We start from the raw sequence: 15,370 nt of genomic DNA on the forward strand, positions 1-15,370 counted from the left end.
TACACCCATTAGGGACAATTTTTACATTTACCAAGCCAATTAACCTACAAACCTGTACGTCTTTGGAGTGTGGGAGGAAACCGAAGATCTCGGAGAAAACCCACGCAGGTCACGGGGAGAACGTACAGGCAGCGCCCGTAGTCGGGATCGAACACGGGTCTCCGGCGCTGCATTTGCTGTAAGGCAGCAACTCTACCGCTGCGCCACCGTGACCGCCCAAAATCAGTACCCCGTTCCTGCTTTCTCCCCATATCCCTGTCAAATGTGATGAAACGCCATTTCTCCTCTGTGGTTTTCATGTTTCTGAATAGCCAAATGAGAGGTTTTTGTTTTTAAACTCTGCAGGGGCCGCAGCATCTACCGGGCGCTGGTGACGTTGACCCGGTTCATTGCCTGGAACTACTGTGCCGACCTCCACATGGAGGTGATAAAGATGACCCAGCATCCCGAGGACTGGACCGTCCAGGTTCGCTGGCGTGTGACGGGCATCCCACTCCACGTACTCATGCTGAAGTTTTACAAGAAGGACAGGACTGAACTATACAGGTGAGGAGAGGAGAGGAGAGGCAGTCGCAGTGGTACAGGGGCTCACACAGTCACAGAGTGATACAGCGTGGAAACAGGTCACACAGTCACAGTGATACAGCATGGAAACAGCCCACACACAGTGATAGTGTGGAAACAGCCCACACACAGAGTGATACAGTGTGGAAACACAGTCACAACAGTGTGGAAACAGGTCACACAGTCACAGAGTGACACAGTGTGGAAACAGGACACACAGTCACAGAGTGATACAGTGTGGAAACAGCCCACACACAGAGTGATACAGTGTGGAAACACAGTCACAACAGTGTGGAAACAGGTCACACAGTCACAGAGTGACACAGTGTGGAAACAGGACACACAGTCACAGAGTGATACAGTGTGGAAACAGCCCACACACAGAGTGACACAGTGTGGAAACAGCCCACACACAAAGTGATACAGTGTGGAAACAGGACACACAGTCACAGAGTGACACAGTGTGGAAACTGGCCACACACAGAGTGATAGTGTGGAAACAGGCCACACAGTCACAACAGTGTGGAAACAGGACACACAGTCACAGAGTGACACAGTGTGGAAACAGTACACACAGTCACAGAGTGATACAGTGTGGAAACAGCCCACACACAGAGTGATACAGCGTGGAAAACAGCCCACACAGTCACAGAGTGATACAGTGTGGAAACAGGCCACACAGAGTGATACAGTGTGGAAACAGGACACACAGTCACAGAGTGATACAGTGTGGAAACAGGCCCTTCTGCCCAACTTGCCCACACCGGCCAACAATGTCCCAGCTACACTATTCCCACCTGCCAGCATTTGGTCCATATCCCTCCAAACCTGTCCGATAGGTGGGACTAGTGTAGCTGGGACATTGTTGGCCAGAGTGGGCAGGTTTCTTAAATATTGGGATAGTCCGAGCCTCAACTGCCTCTTCTGGCAGCTCAACTCGTTCCATACACCCACCACCCTTTGTGTGAAAAAGTTACCCCTCAGATTCCTATTAAATCTTTCCCCCTTCGCCTTGAACCCATGTCCTCTGGTCCTCGATTCCCCTACTCTGGGCAAGTGACTCTGTGCCTCTACCCGATCTATTCCTCTCAGGATCTTGTACGCTGTATAAGATGCGCAGAGCACACACGTTCTAATGCAGCACAGTGGCGCAGCGGTGGAGTTGCTGCCTCTTCGCGTCGAAGATCCAGGTTCGGTCCCGACTCCGGCTACTGTTTGTGCGGAGTTTGCACGTTCTCCCAGTGGCCCTGTCAGTTTTCCTCGGGTGCGCAGGTTTCCACCCACGCTCCAAAGACGTACAGGTCTGTAGGTTAATTGGCTTTGATAAAATTGTAAATTGTCCGTAGTGTGTGTGTGTCGGATCGTGCTGGTGGAAGGGATGCTGGCTTTTGTTGTGCGCTAACCAGCCAGCTGAAAGACTAAACTAAAAGGAATGGAAAAGTGGTGTCGGATAGATTATGTTATTTCCGGCCTGTTTCCATGCTGTATCTCTAAACTAAACTAAACTAATCGGTCTGAAGAAGGGTCCCGACCTGAAACGTTACCTTCCTGTATTTCCCAGAGAAGCCGCTTGACCTGATGAGTTACTCCAGCACTGTGTCCAAGTGTAAATCAGCATCTACAGTTCCTTGTTTCAGTATCCCCAGATTTTTCAGGTTGGGACCCTTCTTCAGACTTACTCCAGTACCCTTTTGGGCGGTCACGGTGGCGCAGCGGTAGAGTTGCTGCCTTACAGCGAATGCAGCGCCGGAGACCCGGGTTCGATCCTGACTACGGGCGCCGTCTGCACGGAGTTTGTACGTTCTCCCCGTGACCTGTGTGGGTTTTCTCCGAGATCTTCGGTTTCCTCCCACACTCCAAAGACGTACAGGTTTGTAGGTTAATTGGCTTGGTAACTGTGAAAATTGTCCCTAGTGGGTGTAGGATAGTGTTAATGTGCGGGGATCGCTGGTCGACTGGTGGGCCGAAGGGCCTGTTTCCGTGCTGTATCTCTAAACTAAACTACCCGAAACGTCACCTTTAGACTTTCGAGATACAATGCGGAAACAGGCCCTTCAGACTGCTATCCCACACACACTGGGGACTAATTTACAACTTGCCGTGCCTAATTAACGTACAAAATGCTACGCCTTTGGTGTGTGGGGGGAAACTGGAGCACCCAGAAAAAGCCCAAGCGGTCACATGGAGAAGGTACAAACTCCATACAGATAGCACCCGTGGTCAGGATCAAACCCAGGTCTCTAGCACTGTCAGGCAGCAACTCTACTGCTGAGCCACTGTGCCACTCCTATCCATGATCTCCACAAATGCTGCCTGACCCACAGAGTTTCTCCAGCACATTGTTTCCATCTACATCCTCATCCTATTCTAACCCATTTTATTGAACCCACATTCCCCACAGATTCCTCCCATCCCATTCCCAAGATCCCACCATTCCTCAGGACAATTTTCGGTGCCAATTAACCCACCAACCCGCATCTTTTTTAGTTTTGTTTAGAGATAAAACCGGCCCACCGAGTCTGCATCGAGGTAGATATAACTGTTGGAATCAATGGATTTGGGGGGGAAAACGGTCGGGGTACTGATTTTGGATGATCAGCCATCGTCAGAGTGAGGCCCAGCGCAAATTGGAGGAACAGCACCTCATATTTCGCTTGGGTAGCTTCCATCCCAGCGGTATGGACGTTGACTTCTCTAACTCCAGGTAGCCCTTGCTTTCCCTCTCTATCTCCTCCCCCTTCCCAGTTCTCCCCACCAGTCTTCCTGCCTCCTAACTACATTCTATCTTTGTCCTGCCCCCTCCCCTGACATCAGTCTGAAGAAGGGTCTGGACCGAAACGTCACCCATTCCTTCTCTCCAGAGACGCTGCCTGACCCGCTGAGTCACTCCAGCATTGTGTGATACCTTGGATGGTCAGCCACGATCATATTGAATGGCGCTGCCGCCTCGAAGGCCCGAATGGCCTACTCCTGCACCTACTTTCTATGTTTCTATGACCAGCAATCCCCGCACATTAACACGGGGACAAACTCCGCGCAGACAGCGCCCGCGGTCGGGATCGAACCCGGGTCTCTTGCTGTGAGGCGGCAACTCTACCGCTGCTCCAATGTGGGTGGGAACTGCGGCACTCTGCATCTTACCCAGAAGCTTCATAGAAAATAGGTGCAGGAGGAGGCCATTCGGCCCTTCGAGCCAGCACTGCCATTCATTGTGATCATGGCTGATCATCCACAATCAGTAACCCGTGCCTGCCTTCTCCCCATATCCCTTGATTCCGCTAGCCCCCAGAGCTCTATCTAACTCTCTCTTAAATTCATCCAGTGACTTGGCCTCCACTGCCCTCCGTGGCAGAGAATTCCACAAATTCACAACTCTCTGGGTGAAAATGTTTTTTTTCTCACCTCAGTTTTAAATGGCCTCCCCTTTATTCTGAGACTGTGGCCCCTGGTTCTGGACCCCCTCCCACCCCCCAACATTGGGAACATTTCTGCACTCCCCCAACATTGGGAACATTGTTGTGATTGTTTGTGTAATTATGTTTTCTGCCTCTCCCAGAACCTATGATGCATATTCTATATTTTACCTGGGTGCGGATGGACTTGTTCATCGTCACCAGGTCATTAAGGTGAGTCTGAGATTCATCGAGGGTGACTCCCTCGGGCACTGCCGCGAGCATTCTGTCTTCTCGTCAGTATCAAGAGTTTAAATATCTGCCCAGCCGTACTCGTACAGTAACAAGGATCTGCAGAGTGTAAAGAAAGTCCTTTGGAGCTTCAGGGTGGCACAGCGGTAGAGTTGCTGCCTTACGAGCTCCAGAGACCCGGGTTCCTTCCTGACTACGGATGCTGTCTGTGTACAGAGTTTCTACCTTCTCCCCGTGATCTGCATGGGTTTTCTCCGAGAACTTCCGTTTCCTCCCGCGCTCCAAGGACATGCAGGTTTGTAGGTTAATTGGCTTTGGAAAAAATTGTTAATTGTCCCTCGTGTGTGTAGGACAGTGCTAGTGATTGCTGGTCGGTGCGGACCCGGTGGGCCGAAGGGCCTGTTTCCGCGCGGTATCTCTAAAGTAAATTAAACAAAATTCCTCGATGCACCTGTCAAAATAAAACTAAGCCGACCAGAACCTACCACACTCACGGAGAGGAAGAGAGAGCAGTCCTGAACTACTATCTGCCTCTTTGGTGATCCTCGGACTATCCTTGATTGGACTTTGCTGGCTTTACCTTGCACTGAACGTTATTCCCTTATCATGCATCTATACACTTTATGTGGCTCGATTGTAATCATGTATTGTCTTTCTGCTGACTGCTTAGCACGCCACAAAAGCTTTTCCCTGCACCTCGGTACACGTAACAATAAACTGAACTGAACTATACCGAGGTTAGTTTAGAGATACAGTGTGGAAACAAGCCCTTCGGCCCACCGAGTCTATGCCGACCAGCGATCCCCGCACACTAACACCATGTTAGATGAAGGATAAATGTTCCCAATGTTGGGGGAGTCCAGAACAAGGGGCCACAGTTTAAGAATAAGGGGTAGGCCATTTAGAACGGAGATGAGGAAGAACTTTTTCAGAGAGAGTGGTGAAGGTGTGGAATTCTCTGCCTCAGAAGGCAGTGGAGGCCAGTTCGTTGGATGCTTTCAAGAGAGAGCTGGATAGAGCTCTTAAGGATAGCGGAGTGAGGGGGTATGGGGAGAAGGCAGGAACGGGGTACTGATTGAGAGTGATCAGCCATGATCGCATTGAATGGCGGTGCTGGCTCGAAGGGCTGAATGGCCTACTCCTGCACCTATTGTCTATTGTCTATTGCCCACCGAGTCCATGCCGACCAGCGATCCCCGCACACTAACACCATGTTAGATGAAGGATAAATGTTCCCAATCTGAGGGAGTCCAGAACCAGGGGCCACAGTCTAAGAATAAAGGGGAGGCCATTTAAAACTGAGGTGAGAAAAAACTTTTTCACCCAGAGAGTTGTGAATTTGTGGGATTCTCTGCCACCGAGGGCAGTGGAGGCCAATTCACTGGATGAATTTAAAAGAGAGTTAGATAGAGCTCTAGGGGCTAGCGGAATCAAGGGATATGGGGAGAAGGCAGGCACGGGTTACTGATTGTGGATGATCAGCCACGATCACAGTGAATGACGGTGCTGGCTCAAATGGCCTCCTGCACCTATTTTCAATGTTATACACACTCGGGATAATTATGTGCATACACCAAGCCAATTAACCTATAAACCTGTACCTCTTTGGAGTGCGGGAGGAAAAACGAAGATCTCGGAGAAAAGTCACGGGGAGAACGTGCAAACTCCGTACAGACAGCACCGGTAGTCGGGATGGAACCCGGGTCTGTGGCGCTGCGAGCGCTGTGAGTCACCCACCGGTCTGCCGCTGCCTGTGTTTTTGACGTGTTGTTCCCCTCTGTCGGCAGATGGTTCCCACGCAGCCGCACACGGCCAAGGTGAAGCGGCTGCTGATCGGAGTGCTGGTCGCCCTGGGGCTGGAGGAGCACCGGCCGGCCCTGAACCTCCTCTTCGCTCAGGCCGCGGACAAAGCGGGGCAGAAACACTGCTGAGAGCCGCCGCCGCCGCCACCCAGCCGGGGCGAGGAAGGTGAAGGGCGCTGTGCCCGCCAACACACTCCGAGCTCGCTCGCTCGCCCACCCCGGCACCTCGCAAACTCCCGGCTTCCTCCGACGCGCTTCATCATCCCTCCCGTCTTTATGTGCTGCGCGTGGCTCAGGAGAACTCGCCGACTGGCTGAAAGGGTCTCCAATCCAAGGCCACGCCACACAGATACCTTTGTACCACTAAATTATTTTGTGCACTGGTCTAAGCTTCTGCCCCCCCCGGAGTAACTCGGCGGCTCAGGCAGCATCTCTGGAGAACGTGGACGGGTGACGTTTCGGTTCGACTCAAAACCAGTCTGAAGGTGGGTCCCGATCTGAAAGGTCGCCTGCCCTTGTTGCCCGGGGATGCTGCCTGATCCGTCCGCTGAGTCAATAAAGACAAGATGCTGGAGTAACTCAGCAGGTCAGGCAGCATCTCTGGAGACAAGGAAAAGGTGACGTTTCTCGGGTCGAGACCCTTCTTCAGTTACTCCAGCGCTTCCTGTCTTTTTTTTGTTTGTTGTGTAAACCAGCATCTGCAGTTCCTTGCTTCTACCATGATGTTTATGTTTAATGCCCCTCCACCAGTTGCCGGGCGGGATTATCTGCTCACTTAGCACCCCTTGTTTTCGATGTTACGACAAATGGCCACCCCTCCCCCTATCCTTGCGTACCCTGGAAATGGAAGGATCAGGTAGCTTGCATGCTCTCAGCCGGAAACAAGTACCGTCCAGGTGCTATAGTTTCCTCCCACACTCCAAAGACGTGAAGGTTTGTAGATTAATTGGCTTCCGTTAAGATTATAAATTACCCCTTGTGCGTGTGTGTGTGTGTAGGATAGTGTTCGTGTGCAGGGATCGCTGGTCGGCGCGGACTCGGTGGGCCGACAGGCCTGTTTCCGAGCTGTACCTCGAAAATTAACCCTGAGGCTGGTGAAAACCAAAGAGACTTGCAGGTTTGTAGGCTAATCGGCTTCCATGTAAAAATAAATGTTCCCAGTGTGTAGGATAGAACTAGTGTGTTCCGGTGATCGCTAGTCGGTGCGGGCTAAGTGGGCTGAAGGGCCTGTTTCAACGTTGTATCACTAGACTGAACAGCAGCCGCGTCGGAGGAAGGCACAGTTTTCAGGCAAAAGGAAGTGTCAATTCAAAACGCCGTATGATTTTTACTTTCCCAGCTGATTTTTGGAATCTAAAAGACACCAGTGATTTTCGTTTCGGTACGTTCCGTGAAAAAACATTTCAGAATTTGTCGTTTTGTTTACAGATGCAGCACTGAAATGCTCCAAAGGTACGCATGAAAGCTGCAGATGCTGGAAATCTGAGATAAAAGTAGAGTGCTCGAAATACCCAGCCAGTCGAGCAGCAGCTGCTGTAGAGAGCAGACCTGTTGGAATGTGACCTGTGGCCTCTGAAAGATCTTGGCTGCTTCTCGCAACGAGTGGCGTTGGCTTGCAGTGTTTGACATCTCGGTGGTTTTCACAGGCACCATTTTGACGAACGCAAGCAGAGAAATGAGAATTCCTGGGGCGGTCACGGTGGACAGCAGTGAAGTTGCTGCCTCGCAGCGCCAGAGACCCGGCTTCGATCCTGTCTGTACGGAGTTTTGTACGTTCTCCCCGTGACCTGCGTGGGTTTTCTCCGAGATTTTCAGTTTCCTCCCACACTCCAATAATGGACAGGTTTGTAGGGTTAATTGGCTTCGGTAAGTTACAAAAATTGTCCCCAGTGTGTAAGATAGTGTTAGTGTACTAACACTAACAGTTTGGTACGTACTCCCCGTGACCTGCATGGGTTTTCTCCGAGATCTTCGGTTTCCTCCCACGCTCCAAAGACGTACAGGTTTGTAGGGTTAATTGGCTTCGGTAAGTTACAAAAATTGTCCCTAGTGTGTAAGATAGTGTTAGTGTTGGCGTGAACTCGGAGGGCCGATGGGCCTGTTTCCGCGCTGTACCTCTAAACTAACCTGAACTAAATTCACAAAGAAAAGCACAAATGCCCGAGAACGGAAAGCAAATTGGGAAATGCTCTTTATCTGCCCGCTAAAAGATGGCCCATTTGCCTGAATTTACTCGGGTGAGGTCTGTACTTTGGCGATAAAAGCTACCTTCAAGATCAAGAGATCCAACTTACAATCTCTCTCGGGCAGCACCGATCTTTAGATGGCTCGATCCATATTCATTCCCACTGACGTTGCCTGAATTTCGTGCATAGGGTCTACCCACTGCTCCACTTTGGGGTCCTGAGAATGCGCAGAAGGCCGTTTAACCTACAAACCCGCTCGTCTTTGGGATATGGGAGGAAACCGGGAAAAAACCCGGACATTGTTCACAAACTCCACGCACAGACAGCACCCTGGGTCAGAATCTAACCCGGGTCTCTGGCACTGCAAGGCAGCAGCTTTACCGGCAAATATACACCGAGCAGCCGAAATATTACGACCTGATGAGCCAAACATTATGACCACTTGCCTAATATGTTGTTGGTCCTCCGTGTGCAGCCCCATACGCAGCAGGTTGCGATGCACTGTGTATTGCGACACATTCCTCCCGTCACCACCATTAACATTTCCCGTGATTTGTGCCACAGTCGACCGTCTGTCGGTTCGGACCAGACGGGATAGCCTTCGTTGCCCTCGCCCATTGATGAGCCTTGGGCGCCCAACACCCTGCCTGTCGCCGGTTTGTCCCTCCTCGGACCACTGTCGGTAGGTACTCACCACTGCTGACCAGGAGCACCCCACAAGCCTTGCCGTTTCAGAGATAAGAGACAATAGGTGCAGGAGTAGGCCATTCGGCCCTTCGAGCCAGCACCACCATTCAATGTGATCATGGCTGATCATTCTTAATCAGTACCCTGTTCCTGCCTTCTCCCCATACCCCCTGACTCTGATATCCTTTAGAGCTCTATCTAGCTCTCTCTTGAATGCATTCAGAGAATTGGCCTCCACTGCCTTCTGAGGCAGAAAATTACACAGATTTACAACTCTCTGACAACTCTCCTCATCTCCGTTCTAAATGGCCTACCCCTTATTCTTAAACTGTGGCCCCTGGTACTGGACTCCCCCAACATTGGGAACATGTTTCCTGCCTCTAACGTGTCCAACCCCTTAATGATCTTATGTTTCAATAAGATCCCCTCTCATCCTTCTAAATTCCAGTCTATACGAGCCTAGCAGCTCCAGTCTTTCAACATATGACAGTCCCGCCATTCCGGGAATTAAATGCTCTGACCCAGTCGTCTGGCCAAAACAATTTGGCCCTTGTCAAAGTCACTCAGGTCCGTACTCCTGCCCATTTCTCCTGCATCCAACACATCAACTTCGAGAACTGACTGCTCACTTGCTGCCTAATATATCCCACCCCTTGACTGCAAGATAATCAATGTTATTCACTTCGCCTGTCAGTGGTCATAATGTTTTGGCTGATCGGTGTATGTTTCAGTATATCTGCTGTTTTACTATGAAGCATTGAGATTGATAAATCACCTGGGCAGCACCTCCACGCGAGGAGTAGATTATTTATCAGCCTATTGGCCATTGTCCGAAGAATATGCCTTGTTGGTGATGTTTATAAATGATGGCAGCAGCCTCGAACACTAGACCTGCTCAGAAGCTGCACTGTGCCCACTTCAGAAGCCCAAAGCTGTCTCTCTCCTGGCGGATAATGCAACACTGGCTCAATACTGATGAAGGGTGAAGGCTGAAACTCCTTCACGTTCTGCTTCTTTGCCTCTTTTGAGAAGTGCTTTGTGTTCTGCATGGATGCATGCAAGTTCCACTGTGTACAGATTGTAGAAGCAGCTCCATAATTTGACTATGTACATAGTTCTAATATATATATTTAAAAAAAAGCTCTATGAATAAAATCAATACCAAGCATCGGACATTTTTTTGATAATTTCTTTTTGGTTGGTGGAGTCGAGTACGAAGGTGCCCCCTGACTTACGATGCTTCGACTTACGATATTTCTACTCGGCGATGGCACAAAAGGCAGCGGGCTGCACCTTGCTTCCGGCCACATGATCACGTGTATTCAATGCATTTCAATAGACAATAGGTGCAGGAGTTGGCCATTCGGCCCTTCGAGCCTGTACGCACCGCCATTCAATGTGATCATGGCTGATCATTCTCAATCAGTACCCCGTTCCTGCCTTCTCCCCATACCCCCTGACTCCGCTATCCTTAAGAGCGCTATCTAGCTCTCTGTTGAATGCATTCAGAGAATTGGCCTCCACTGCCTTCTGAGGCAGAGAATTCCACAGATTCACAACTGTGACTGAAAAAGTTTTTTCCTCCTTATTTCGACATATTTTCGGTTTCCGATGGGTTTCTCGGAACGTAACGCCACCCACCGTAGGTTGAGGAGCACCTTGCAAGTATTTTTAGAAATATGCGGGCCGAGTGGAAACAGGTCCTTCGGCCCATCGGTCACTCCTTCACACGGGTGGACAACAAAGTGCTGGAGTTACTCAGTGGGTCAGGCAGCATCTGTGGAAAACGTGGACAGGTGATGTTTCGGTCGGGGCCCTTCAGACGGCAGGGAGAGGAGGGGGGAGTGAAGAAACGAAAGCTGGGAGAGGGGAGGCAGGACAGTGTGGCAGGTTTCTATCTTTGGTTTAAACCAGCATCTGGAGTTCCTTCGTACACCTTCCCCTCACCTGTGTCCACCTGTTACCTGTGTAGGAAAGAACTGCAGATACTGATTTAAATCGAGGGTGGGCTCAAAGTGCTGGAGTAACTCAGCGGGACAGGCAGCAACTAGGCAGAGAAGGAATGGGTGATGTCTCGGATTCGGACCCGAAACGTCACCCATTCCTTCTCTCCCAAGGTGCTGCCTGACCCGCTGAGTTACTCCAGCATTTTGTGTCTACCTTCGATTTTAAACCAGCATCTGCAGTTCTTTCCCACACAGAAAATCGGTGGTCACAGGTGAGGGGGAGGGGTTTTGATAGGTGTAGGAAGGAACTGCAGGTGCTGGTTTAAACCGAAGACAGACACACAATGCTGGAGTACCTCAGTGGGACAGGCAGCATCTCCGGAGAGAAGGAATAGGTGACGTTTCGGGTTGGGACCCTTCTTCAGACTAGTCAGGGGAGAGAATCGAGAGATGTAGACGAGGTAGAGAGATAAAGAACAAATTAATGAAAAATATGGAAAAAAGTTATGATGATAAAGGAAACAGGCCCATTGTTAGCTGTTTGTTGGGTGAGAACGAGAAGCTGGTGCGACTTGGATGGGGGAGGGATGGAGAGAGAGGGAATGAAGTTGGAGAAATCAACTCCTGGTGGCTGAGCACTTCAACTCCCAGTGGCTGAGCACTTCAACTCCCAGTGGCTGAGCACTTCAACTCCCAGTCTGACCTTTCTGTCATGGGCCTCCTCCAGTGCCATAGTGTGGCCCACCGGAAATTGGAGGAACAGCACCTCATATTTGGCCTGGGCAGCTTGCAGCCCAGCAGTATGAACATCGACTTCTCCAACTTTAGATAGTTCCTCTGTCCCTCTCTTCCCCTCCCCCTTCCCAGTTCTCCCTCTATCTTCCTGTCTCCACCTATATCCTTCCTTTGTCCCGCCCCCCCTGACATCAGTCTGAAGAAGGGTCTCGACCCGAAACGTCACCCATTCCTTCTCTCCCGAGATGCTGCCTGACCCGCTGAGTTACTCCAGCATTTTGAATTCACAGTGAATTCATACCGCTAGGCTGTAAGCTGCCCAAGCGAAATATGAGATGCTGTTCCTGTTTGGAACAAAGGATTCACGCTAGTTTTATGTTATCTCACTCTCTCGTTCACTCACCTACACATTGCGGGCAAGTTTACAGAGGCCGATTAGCCTATAAATGTGCACATCTCTGAGACAACTGGAGGGAACTCATGGTCACAGAGAGAGCGTGCAAACTCCACACAGACAGCACCGTAAGGCAGAATCGAACCTGGCTCTCTGGCGCTGTGAGCTGCAGCTCAACCAGCTGCGCCACCGTGGAAAGAAAACCCACGCAGTCACAGAGAGAGAACGTGCAAACTCCGCACAGACAGCACCCATAGTCAGGATCGAACCCGGGAGTTTGCACATTCTCCCGGAAGACAGCGTGGGTTTCCACCGGATGCCCCGGTTTCCTACCACATCCCAAAGACATGTGGGTTAGTAGATCAATTGGCCCTCTAAATTGCCCTGTGAGTGTAGGGAGTGAGAACTAGTCATGTGTAGGAAGAAGCTGGTTTGAACTGAAGACAGACACAAAATGCTGGAGTAACGCAGCGGGACAGGCAGCATCTCTGGAGCGAAGGAACGGGTGACGTTTTGGGTCGAGACCCTTCTTCAATCTTCTTCAAACTAGTCATAGAAAATAGGTGCAGGAGGAGGCCATTTGGCCTTTCAATGACACCGCCATTCATTGTGATCATGGCTGATCATCCACAATCCAGGCTTGTATACACTGGAATTTAGAAGGATGAGTGGGGATCTTATTGAAACATGTAAGATAATTAGGAGATTGGACACATTAGAGGCAGGAAACATGTTCCCAATGTTGGGGAAGTCCAGAACAAGGGGCCACAGTTTAAGAATAAGGGGTAGGCCATTTAGAACGGAGATGAGGAAGAACTTTTTCAGTCAGAGAGTGGTGAAGGTGTGGAATTCTCTGCCTCAGAAGGCAGTGGAGGCCAGTTCGTTGGATGCTTTCAAGAGAGAGCTGGATAGAGCTCTTAAGGATAGCGGAGTGAGGGGGTATGGGGAGAAGGCAGGAACGGGGTACTGATTGAGAGTGATCAGCCATTATCGCATTGAATGGCGGTGCTGGCTCGAAGGGCCGAATGGCCTACTCCTGCACCTATTGTCTATTGTCTATTATCAGTAACCCGTGACTGCCTTCTCCCCATATCCCTTGATTCCGCTAGCCCCTAGAGCTCTATCTAACTCTCTTTCAAATTCATCCAGTGAATTGGCCTCCGCTGCCTTCTGTGGCAAAGAGTTCCACTAATTCACAACTCTCTGCGGGAAAAAGTTCTTTCTCATCTAAGTTTTAAATGTCCTCCCCTTTATTCGTAGATTGTGGCCCCTGGTTCTGGACTCCCCCCAACAGTGGGAACATTTTTCCAGCATCTAGCTTGTCCAGTCCTTTTATAATTTTATACGTTTCCTGTAAGGTCCCCTCTCATCCTTCTCAATTCCAGTGAAGGTGTAGGAAGGAACTGCAGATGCTGGTTTAAGTCGAAGACGGACACACAATGCTGGAGTAACTCAGTGAAGAATTCCATCCTTCTCAAGTCCAGTCTTTCCAATCCTTCCTCATATGACAGTCCCACCATCCCGGGGATTAACCTGCACTGCCTCAATAGTAAAGCATGTCCTTCCTCAAATGAGTCATCATGGACTCAGTGTTTCCATGCTGTATTTTTTTCAATCAATCAATGTTAACCTTGCAAAGCAATCGAGCCATCGCAGTGTCTAAAAGCAGAGCACATAATCGGAAGATGTGAGGAGAATGTTTTTAATTCAAGAATCCAAGGTTACATTCTGGCACGCGTTACTTGAGAGGGTGGTTGAGGTAAGTCGTCTCAACATTGTGATAAGTATCTGGATAATCAATGAAACCATTTCACAATAAGCAACGGACCAAGTGCTGGCGAATGGGGTTGGTATAGATGAGTGTGCAAGAAACTGTGCTTTGCTCAACTTCTCCGGCAACTGCAAAGTACTGGAGTTACTCAGCGGGCCAGGCAGCACCCGTGGAGGGAATGGACAAACGGCGTATTGCGTCGGCACCGTTCCTCTGAAGAAGTGTCCCAACCTGAAATGCCCTCTGTCCATTCCCCTCCGCAGATGCAGCCTGACCCGCTGTGTTTCTCCACCATTTTGTGTTCTGCCTGTGCTACGTTGATGGGTAGGTGAATTCTAGCGTGAGTGTGATGGGCCGAAGGGCCTGTGTTTTTTGCTGCTGTGGACTCCGGTGGCTTCTCTAAAGCTTTGCAATCACAAAACATCGTGTTTGTTGAGAAGCACGGTCCACTGTGTCTTCGTTACACTGTAAAACAAGAACACAAGATGTTTCAATCTGGATTGAGTAACCGGTTCATTAGTTATTAGTTTTGAGGTATTCAAGCTTGCTAAGGAGAGCAGTTCTGGAACTGACTTTTCCCTTTAAGCTTGCATGTACTGCTGAACTACTATCCACCTCATTGCCGACCCTCGGAACCTTACTGGCTTTACCAGGCCAATTAACCCACAAACATGGTAGAGCACATGGTATTGGGCACATGGTATTGGGGGTAGGGTACTGACATGGATAGAAAATTGGTTGACAGACAGAAAGCAAAGAGTGGGGATAAATGGGTCCCTTTCGGAATGGCAGGCAGTGACCAGTGGGGTACCGCAAGGTTCGGTGCTGGGACCCCAGCTATTTACGATATACATTAATGACTTAGATGAAGGGATTAAAAGTACCATTAGCAAATTTGCAGATGATACTAAGCTGGGGGGTAGTGTGAATTGTGAGGAAGATGCAATAAGGCTGCAGGGTGACTTGGACAGGTTGTGTGAGTGGGCGGTACATGGCAGATGCAGTTTAATGTAGATAAGTGTGAGGTTATTCACTTTGGAAGTAAGAATAGAAAGGCAGATTATTATCTGAATGGTGTCAAGTTAGGAAGAGGGGATGTTCAACGAGATCTGGGTGTCCTAGTGCATCAATCACTGAAAGGAAGCATGCAGGTACAGCAGGCAGTGAAGAAAGCCAATGGAATGTTGGCCTTCGTAACAAGAGGAGTTGAGTATAGGAGCAAAGAGGTCCTTCTACAGTTGTACCGGGCCCTGGTGAGACCGCACCTGGAGTACTGTGTGCAGTTTTGGTCTCCAAATTTGAGGAAGGATATTCTTGCTATTGAGGGCGTGCAGCGTAGGTTCACTAGGTTAATTCCCGGAATGGCGGGACTGTCGTATGTTGAAAGGCTGGAGCAATTAGGCTTGTATACACTGGAATTTAGAAGGATGAGGGGGGATCTTATTGAAACATATAAGATAATTAGGGGATTGGACACATTAGAGGCAGGAAACATGTTCCCAATGTTGGGGGAGTCCAGAACAAGGGGCCACAGTTTAAGAATAAGGGGTAGGCCATTTAGAACGGAGATGAGGAAAAACTTTTTCAGTCAGAGAGTGGTGAAGGTGTGGAATTCTCTGCCTCAGAAGGCAGTGGAGGCCA

General features: G+C 49.9%; 1 protein-coding gene across 4 annotated transcripts in view; it reads left to right on the forward strand.

The window, feature by feature from the left end:
* The window catches only part of c19h6orf136 (chromosome 19 C6orf136 homolog), a 31,202-nt gene extending 21,157 nt beyond the window's left edge, over positions 1–10,045 (forward strand). For 2 of the 4 annotated variants that reach the window (XM_078416326.1, XM_078416329.1), the window contains 3 exons: positions 346–546; positions 4,121–4,190; positions 5,996–10,045. In XM_078416326.1, the coding sequence (XP_078272452.1) occupies positions 346–546; positions 4,121–4,190; positions 5,996–6,139 (415 nt within the window). In that variant the 3' untranslated portion in view covers positions 6,140–10,045. The remainder of the gene's footprint in view (positions 1–345; positions 547–4,120; positions 4,191–5,995) is intronic. The other 2 variants (XR_013548555.1, XM_078416328.1) reach the window with 2 other exon arrangements.
* Positions 10,046–15,370: the final 5,325 nt, after the last annotated feature.

This window comes from Rhinoraja longicauda, chromosome 19 (assembly GCF_053455715.1).
Source record: "Rhinoraja longicauda isolate Sanriku21f chromosome 19, sRhiLon1.1, whole genome shotgun sequence".
Classification (NCBI taxonomy): Eukaryota; Metazoa; Chordata; class Chondrichthyes; order Rajiformes; family Arhynchobatidae; genus Rhinoraja; species Rhinoraja longicauda.